Source organism: Mirounga angustirostris, unplaced genomic scaffold (assembly GCF_029215605.1).
Source record: "Mirounga angustirostris isolate CCGP_5_RB_7025 unplaced genomic scaffold, mMirAng1.0.hap1 SCAF_5, whole genome shotgun sequence".
Taxonomy (NCBI): Eukaryota; Metazoa; Chordata; class Mammalia; order Carnivora; family Phocidae; genus Mirounga; species Mirounga angustirostris.
Genome location: NW_026991713.1, coordinates 139,590,165 through 139,597,859, shown reverse-complemented (window position 1 = coordinate 139,597,859; position 7,695 = coordinate 139,590,165). Strand labels below are relative to the sequence as shown.

Here is a 7,695-nt window from a genome sequence, read left to right as displayed (position 1 = left end):
ATTTTTAATTCTTTAAAAAATCTTTCTTTCTTTCTTTCTTTCTTTCTTTCTTTCTTTCTTTCTTTCTTTCTTTCTTTCTTTCTTTCATCTAGAGAGGAGGAGTAGCAGAGGGGGAGGGGCAAGGAGAGGGAGAGAATCTCCATCAGGCTTCACATTGAGTGGGGCTTGATCTCACCACCCTGAGATCACTACCCTGAGATCATGACCTGAGCCAAAACCAAGGGTTGGTTGCTCAACTGACTTAGCCACTCAGGTGCCCCTTGAAAATTTTTTAAATAAAAGGTTATGAAATTACAATATCTGTTATTATGACCAATAAACTACTGAGTGAATGTTAGGATTTCTTTGCTGTTCTTTTGGTCACAGCCAAGTGATTATATTTTTACATTCTTGCACAGGTTCATTTAAGTTGGCTTTCAGTTTTGATGTTTTCACTTTTTGCTCTTTTTGATTCTATTTTTGGCGATATTAAAGATTTACATGATTGAAAGATCCAAACCCTGGAGAGAGCTAGACTGGAGGGGGGGGGCTCCCTCCACCCCTCCTCTTCATCCCCACCCATATTATTATTTGTAAACATTTCCAGTTTATCCTTGTGAGATCTTCTTGCAAAAATAAGCAAACACAAGGGGTGCCTGGATGGCTCAGTTGGTAGAGCATGTGACTCTTGATCTCAGGGTCCTGGGTTCAAGTCCCATGTAGGGCATAGTTCTTACTTAAAAAAAATATAAAGAAACACACACAAACTTATGAACACTCACAAGTGCACATACTCAGGGCTATGAACAGTCATACACATGTGCCAAAATGCACATACACAGTACACATTGACACGTGTGTGCGCACACACACATTTGTATCTCCTGTCGCTTTTTTCTTTTTTTCAGTAAACTCTACGCCCAATGTGGGGCTTGAGCTCACTACCCAGAGATCAAGAGTCACATGCTCTACTGAGTGAGATAAACAGGTGCCCCTCTCCTCTCCTTTCTTACAGAAAAGCTACCATGATATATATACACCATTCTACTTTTTTCTGTTTTCTTTTCCTTTTTATTTGATAAATTCTGGACATCACTTCACAGCCACTATTAGAAACTGTCCTCATTCCTTTTTCAGGTCACAGTTCTCTGCTGCGTGGGTTTTCATGGTTTATTCATTCAATGCCTGAAGATGGACTGCGGTTTCTGGTGGTCAGAAAACTAAGCTGCCCCAGTGTCTATTATAGCTGTGTCTGGCTCCCCCCCCCCCCACTCCAGAGGGGACCACCAGCAGAGTGTGGTCAAAGTCTTGGATTTTTGTCCATCAGGTAGTTGAGAAGTGGATCTGAGTGAGTTTCATTTTTAGTGGTGTTAATTTGCATTTTTCTAATTTGGGGCAAAATTGAACTCTTTTCCTTTTTTATTTCTGTGAACTGTGATCTGACTATATATCATATCTGTATCCCCCACTAGGTTGTCAGCTCCACGGGGCAGGGGGCTTTGCTTATTTTAGCTGTTGTATTAGAGTCTAGAAAAATGCTTGGGCGGTTTATGTACCAATAAGTGCTTTGTAGGGGAAGAATGGAAGAATGAATGGGGGACTAGATACATTCCTTACGCCTTTCTTGCTACGATCAAGCATAAACCAGGGAATAGTACAAACTCCAGAGGAAGAAGAGAGTACCACGGTGGGCCCCAAGGACGGTCAGAGGGGCCAGGTGAGCTCCAGCGCTGACCCTAGAAGTAATGGCTGAGGGGCGCCCTTTCTGCCACCCCATCGGATTCCGTGTGCCCCCGCCCCACACACCCTGTCTCTTGAGCTGCGCTCTGAGAGACCCTGGGGTCAGCGCAAAGGATTCCCGCAGCCCTCCTGGTGACCCGGTGCAGCCCCGCCATCCCCCCCCCCCACGCCTCTGCCGCCCCCCGCGATGGCCCCAGGGACTACAGAGGCGAGGTGGACTTGCATTCGTTTATTGGCCTGTCGGAGGGATGCTGGAGGGTTCGGGAAAGCCCGCCCTCCGTAGGGCGGCTGCGCTCAGCGGTACTTCTCGGTCAGGACGCAGGACACGATGGACAGGAACTTGTCCCAGGCGGTGTGGGCGTCGGCCGTGAAGTCGGCGGGGAAGTGCGAGGCCACGGTGACCAGCAGACAGTGGGACAGGAGCTGAGGGGCGGGAGCGCGGCTCAGTGAGCGGCCCGGGGGCGGGAGCGCGTGCTCTGGGGGTGGGGCGGAGCACCTTCGGCCGAGACCCCGCCCCTTCCCGCGCTCCCCGTCCCTGCCAGGACCCCAGGCCCCGCGCCCACCTTGAAGTTGACGGGGTCCACGCGCAGAATGTAGGCGTGCAGCTCGCTCAGCTTGGCCAGGGCGCCCGCGACGTTGTCGATGCTCTTGACCGCATCGCCCAGGGCGGCCACCACCTTGGCACCGTGCACGCGCAGGTGCACGGAGCCGGGGCGCAGGTCGAAGTGCGGGAAGTAGGTCTTGGTCTGCGGGTAGCTGGTGAAGAGCCTGCGTGCAGGCATCGTGTGAGTGCCAGAGGAGGGCGGCCTCCCGTCCACCTCCCCAAGATCCCTGCTTCCTTTCCTGAGCCTGAAGACCCAAATGCGACCTCGCCACGGGGCCTGCCAACTCAGCAGCTGCATCGCATTCTTGACACCCACTTTGCTCTCAGACTGCTGCCGCTGGCCCAAGCTTGGTCCCGTGGTCTGGAGGCCCTCTGCCTCCACACCCTCCCAGCACCCAACCTTGCCCCTGCTCCCCACCTCAGCCCTCTTCCAAGGTCTCCTTGCTCCCAGTTGACCCTGCAAACCCACTGTAGGGCTCCAGCCCCTTTTCACCTCTTGTCTGGCCACAGAAACCCCCTTCCCAGCCCCTGACCAGGCTTCCTGATGAACGGTCTGCCAGAAATAATGCCCTCTCCAGCCCTATGGCAAGGAAGATCTCTTCAGGGAAACTACCTGGGATCACCTTCTGGCAGGATTAGAGACCCTGATGTTAGTGCTTGTAGTCTCTTGACTGCCTCCTTAGGCACTTGAGGCCTTGGAAGAAACACATCCATGCTCCTCTGGGAAGATCCTGGGCCTGTCCCTGCTCAGGCCTCAGTGAGCATAGGGTCAGCCAGAAGTCCATGCAGTTCCTCTTCCCTCCTCACTGGTCTCTCCTCGCTGGCCCCTGTCCTCCCTGGCCCCACACCGTCACCTACCTGGCTCCATCCCAGCCCATCTGGCACTCACCTCTCCAGGACCTCAGTGCCAATGGCATCCTCCTGAGTGGAGATCTTGTCCCACATGGACAGGATGATGGTCCTCTCTGCCTTGGTCAGAGACATGGTGGTAGCTGAGCTGGGCGTGCTTAGGACAGGTCTCTGTGGTGCTCGACCCCCAGGATCCCTTTATATACACGGAGCCAGGGTGGGGGCTGGGCTGTGGCCATTGGTCTGGAGAGGGGAGAGGGCTGTGGGGGTGGGGTCTCTTATCAGACCCAGTGAGGGTGGGTGGTCAGGGGCTGGTGGCACTGGTGGGGTGAGGGGCCACCCACTCCTACCCAGGGCCTTAGAGGGGGTGTTGGCCACAGCCTGACCACAGTCCTGACGTGATAGGGGCCCAGCCAGCCCAGGATGCCATGCTTGTGTTTGTAGCCCAGCTCCGACTCTCCTCCTTCATTTCAGAATCACAGAATGGGGAAGCCAGGATTAGCTCAACACACACCGTGCTCAGGCTGGAACATGACGTGTTCTGCCTGCAGTGTTCCTTGGCGGGATCCTGTGGCTAGCACAGCCTGGTCACATGTCCGTCTCCTCTCCCTCTGGTTCTGTGATCGCTGGGTTTCCTTGAGAAAGCAATGGTTTTGCTCACCTATCGCTGAGCAGAGATGTACTGACGGTCCTCTGAAAAGCTGGGTGAAGTGTCAGATTAATAAAGGGATTCTTCTCATATCATGTGCTATTAGGGGTTGCGGGATTGCTCACCATATTATCGTTGTAACATAATGAGGCAAATACTCCTTTACATTTTATTTTAACATAAAACAAAATTGACTGTCTTTAGTGTACTGCTCCGTGAATTTTGACACATGTATAAATTCATTCACCACCCCCACAATCAGGACATACAGCAGCTCTATCACCCCCCAAAAACCTCCCACATGCTGCCCCTTTGCAGTCTCACCCTCCATGTGGAATTGGAATCTTGACACACTTTTGGCGAGAATGTAAAACTGTGCAGCCGCCGTGGAAAACAGGCAGTTCCCGAGAAAGCCTGGACACAGGGTTCCCATATGACACAACCATTCCACTCCTAGGTGTAGACCCGAGAGAAATGAAAACATAAGGTCACTCAAAAACTTGTGTGTTCATAGCAACATCATTCACAGTAGCCACAAAGTACAAACAAGCCCAATGCCCATCCGCTGATGAATGGGTGAATAGGACGTGGTCTAATCCATACAATGAAATAGTATTCAGTCATAAAAATGAAGTACTGATGTGTGAATGAACTTGAAAATACACATGTTGCGTGGTTCCATTCATCTGAAATGTCCAGAGCAGGGTTATCTACAGAGAAAGAAAGTAGATCAGGCTGTTTAGGCCTGGGGGTTGGAGGGGATGGCTGCTTGGGTATGGAGTTTCTCTTGGGGTGATGAAAATGTTCTAAAATTGATTGTGGTGATGGTTGCACAACCCTCCGAATGTACTAAAACACCCTGAACTGCACATTTTAGATGAATGAAATGCATGTTATGTGAATTGTATCTAATTATAGCTGTTTCTAAAAAATCAGTGAAAGCACCCCCTATACCCCATTCCAGTGTTCCCCAGGAAGTAACAGTAGTGAAGTCTTTCTCACCTCACTTTGACTTCCTGGTGAAGTCACCTGTTGCACCAAACCTGATTCCTGGCAGACCTGTGGGTAGGCACATGAGCATGAAACTTGTACACATTGGGAATGTCTCAGACATTACCAACAAACACATAGCCCTGCGTGGGGCTGCATAGCATTGATTTTATTTTTTCTCCAAAATTTCCAAAAAGAAAAATGCTGTCTTATTTTATGTTGCATTTCTCTGATTATTACTGAGGTGGAGAATTGCAACACTTGATTCTTTGCCAGTGTCTGAGAATCACCTCATTGCTTTCCCTATGGGTTGTTTGTCCTTCTTTGGTGGTTTGGGTGTGTTCTTCTTTTTGAGGGATAGTCACCCTTTATTACAGATTCTGTGAGCCTTTTTCCTAGTCTCATATGTTTTGGTTTTATGTATAATCAGAAGGTTTCTGAGTTCTCCTACAGTTACCAGGAACATCCCTAGAAAGGAAATAAGGGTGCAGCAGCAGGAGGTGAGCCTGAGGGAGCTGGGATGATGGGGAAGGGGAAACCTCTGTCTGGGGGAAGAGCCAGCTGAGGTCATGGGGGTCTCTCTACAGGGGCACTGAGAATCTGCGAGTACCCACATATGAGGTCCAGGACTCTGGCGCAGGCCTCCTTCCTCCAATTTCCCTGACCATGCTGCTGCCCCGTTGGGCAGTCTCATGACCCCAGGACTTGGAGGAGGAGGTCTGATGTCCAGTGGCTGTCCCTGGGCTGGGGGAAGGCCCAGACTTGGAGGAACCCAGAATTTTCCAATCACCCCCGCAGGGCCTGCTTCCTGCTCGCGGCCCTCATAAGAGCATTTGTTGTTTACTTTCCTGGCTATATGGTTAGTATCTTATCACTAATGAGATTGGAATCCATGAAAGGTAAAGGGAACCACAAGGACCCAGGCCACAGAGACCCCAGATGCATCCCTTCCTCGGCTGCCCTAGCAGGGCTTAGGTGCAGGGCTCTCCAGGGCTGGACTGGAGAGAGCAGAGGTCTGAATCCCACACCATCCTCATTGGTCTGCCTCATTGGGCTATTACAGAAGTCAGAACACGTTGTCATTCCCTGGCCAGTCCAGTCTGGTGTTGGCAGCTGGAGGGACCCGAGGGTAGGCTGGCCCTGCTTTGGGCCTCCCCATCTGTGACAGGATTGGGAGTGGGTGGTCTCTAAGTGTGGTCCTAGCTCAAAGCCCTCACAGTTGCCCGGACAATGATGTGCCCAGGGCCAACCTTTGCTTATGTCCTCGAACTTCCCTGCTAACACCCCATGCCTCTACATCCTCATTTTACACTTTAATAACTCTGCTTAGTAACCTACTTTTTTGAAAGGAACTGGATTCTTGGAAACCAAAATTCCTGACCCTTCCACACGACCTGGGTGCCCCCTGGACAGGGCTAGGAGGCCACTTGGCTAGTCAGGCCTTATCAGTCCTGCCACTTGTTCTGGGCCCCATAGAGCTGTCACTGTCTGTCAGAGGGCCAGGCGGGGCTCACATTCCCTATCTTGGACCCACCTTGACCTCTCCACCTTCTCAGCCACAGTGCTCCTGCCCAGAAAGAATCACCCACTCACAATAGTACTACAAGAATCTTGAATTCACGCTGCCATGTCCTGAGGTTCTATGGTAACAAATTTTCCCTCCTAGCAGTGAAGTGGGGGCTGTTTTTAAACCCCACCTGAGTGGTTGCTAATGTGGAACTGGGGTTTACAAGGTTAATTAGCCTGGCCAGGGCCACCCAGGAGCTGCTCTCAGGGGAGGGTCTCTGGATCCCATCACGGCCTTCTGCGGAGTCACCAGGGTCCCTCTGAGCTCAGCCCCAACTACACAAGCTCTGTGTGAGCCCAGGGCTTGGTGTTCAGCCAAGTCCAGCAGGTCTCAATATCCTGGAGCGCTGCCCAAGCTCAGGCTCCTTGTGTCACAGGTGGGAGAACCCAGGCCCAGAGACTGAAGAGACTTGCCTGAGTCCCAAAGAGCCAGCAATCTGGCCCACACCAAACCTAGGTCCCCTCTACCCACTGGGGCTGGTTCCCTCCTTCACTGAACCTTTGAACAATTCATAACCCTCCTGAGCCTCAATTTCCTTATCTTAAAGCATGTAATGATAATAAAAGAAAACTTCTCCCACAGAGAGCTGTGAGGGCCAAACACCCAACACGGAGAGTGTTTGGTGCTGTACCCAGAATTCAGACAGCACATGACAAATGTCAGCTAAAACCACACCTCACCTCACCTCACACGCAAGACCAGTCCCAGGTGGACTGTTGCCCGACTTGAAAGACCAAACAGTAAAGTTCTTAGAAAGCTAACATGGAAGGCTCTCTTCACCTCACAACACTTATTTCACTTTTTAGAAAATCGAGGTAAAATTAGCAGAATGCAAAATTAATCATTCCAAAGTGAACAATTCAGTGGCATTTTGTATATTCACCGTGGTGTGCAGCCATCCTCACTGTCTAGTTCCAGAGTATTTTCATCATCCCAAAAGGAAACTCAGTACCCTTTATGCAATCGCTCCCCATTCCCCCCACCCCAGCCCCTGGCACCCACTCATCTGCTTTCTATCTGAATGGACTTGCCTGTCTGGACATTTCATGTAAACGGAATCATACACATGTGGTCTTGGGTGTCTGACTTCTTTCACTTAGTATAATGTTCTCAAGGTTCATCCATGCTGGAGCAGGTGTTGGTGCTTTATTTTTTAAAAAATATTTTTATTTATTTATTTGAAAGAGAGATAGCACACAGGGAGAGTCAGAGGGAGAAGCAGACTCCCCGCCGAGCAGAGAGCCCAAGGCAGGACCTGATCTCAGAATCCTGAGATCATGACCTGGGCCGAAGGCAGACGCCCAACCGACTGAGCCA

General features: G+C 50.9%; 1 protein-coding gene across 1 annotated transcript; it reads right to left on the bottom strand.

The window, feature by feature from the left end:
* Positions 1-1,704: 1,704 nt before the first annotated feature.
* HBZ (hemoglobin subunit zeta) lies at positions 1,705-3,420 on the bottom strand. The gene is made up of 3 exons (XM_064590365.1): positions 3,213-3,420; positions 2,283-2,487; positions 1,705-2,142 (listed from the first exon to the last, which is right to left on the bottom strand). Exons 1-3 carry the CDS (start codon positions 3,305-3,307, stop codon positions 2,014-2,016), a joined length of 429 nt encoding a protein of 142 aa, XP_064446435.1. The 5' UTR covers positions 3,308-3,420; the 3' UTR covers positions 1,705-2,013.
* Positions 3,421-7,695: the final 4,275 nt, after the last annotated feature.

Bases quoted from the DNA above. Each gene is read 5' to 3' on its own strand.
- HBZ (XM_064590365.1), bottom strand. From the start codon at position 3,307: ATGTCTCTGACCAAGGCAGAGAGGACCATCATCCTGTCCATGTGGGAC. The intron at 2,488-3,212 runs GTGAGTGCCAGA...GCCTGCACGCAG, and splicing joins GGCACTGAGGTCCTGGAGAG to GCTCTTCACCAGCTACCCGC. The intron at 2,143-2,282 runs GTGGGCGCGGGG...CCCGCCCCTCAG, and splicing joins TGGACCCCGTCAACTTCAAG to CTCCTGTCCCACTGTCTGCT.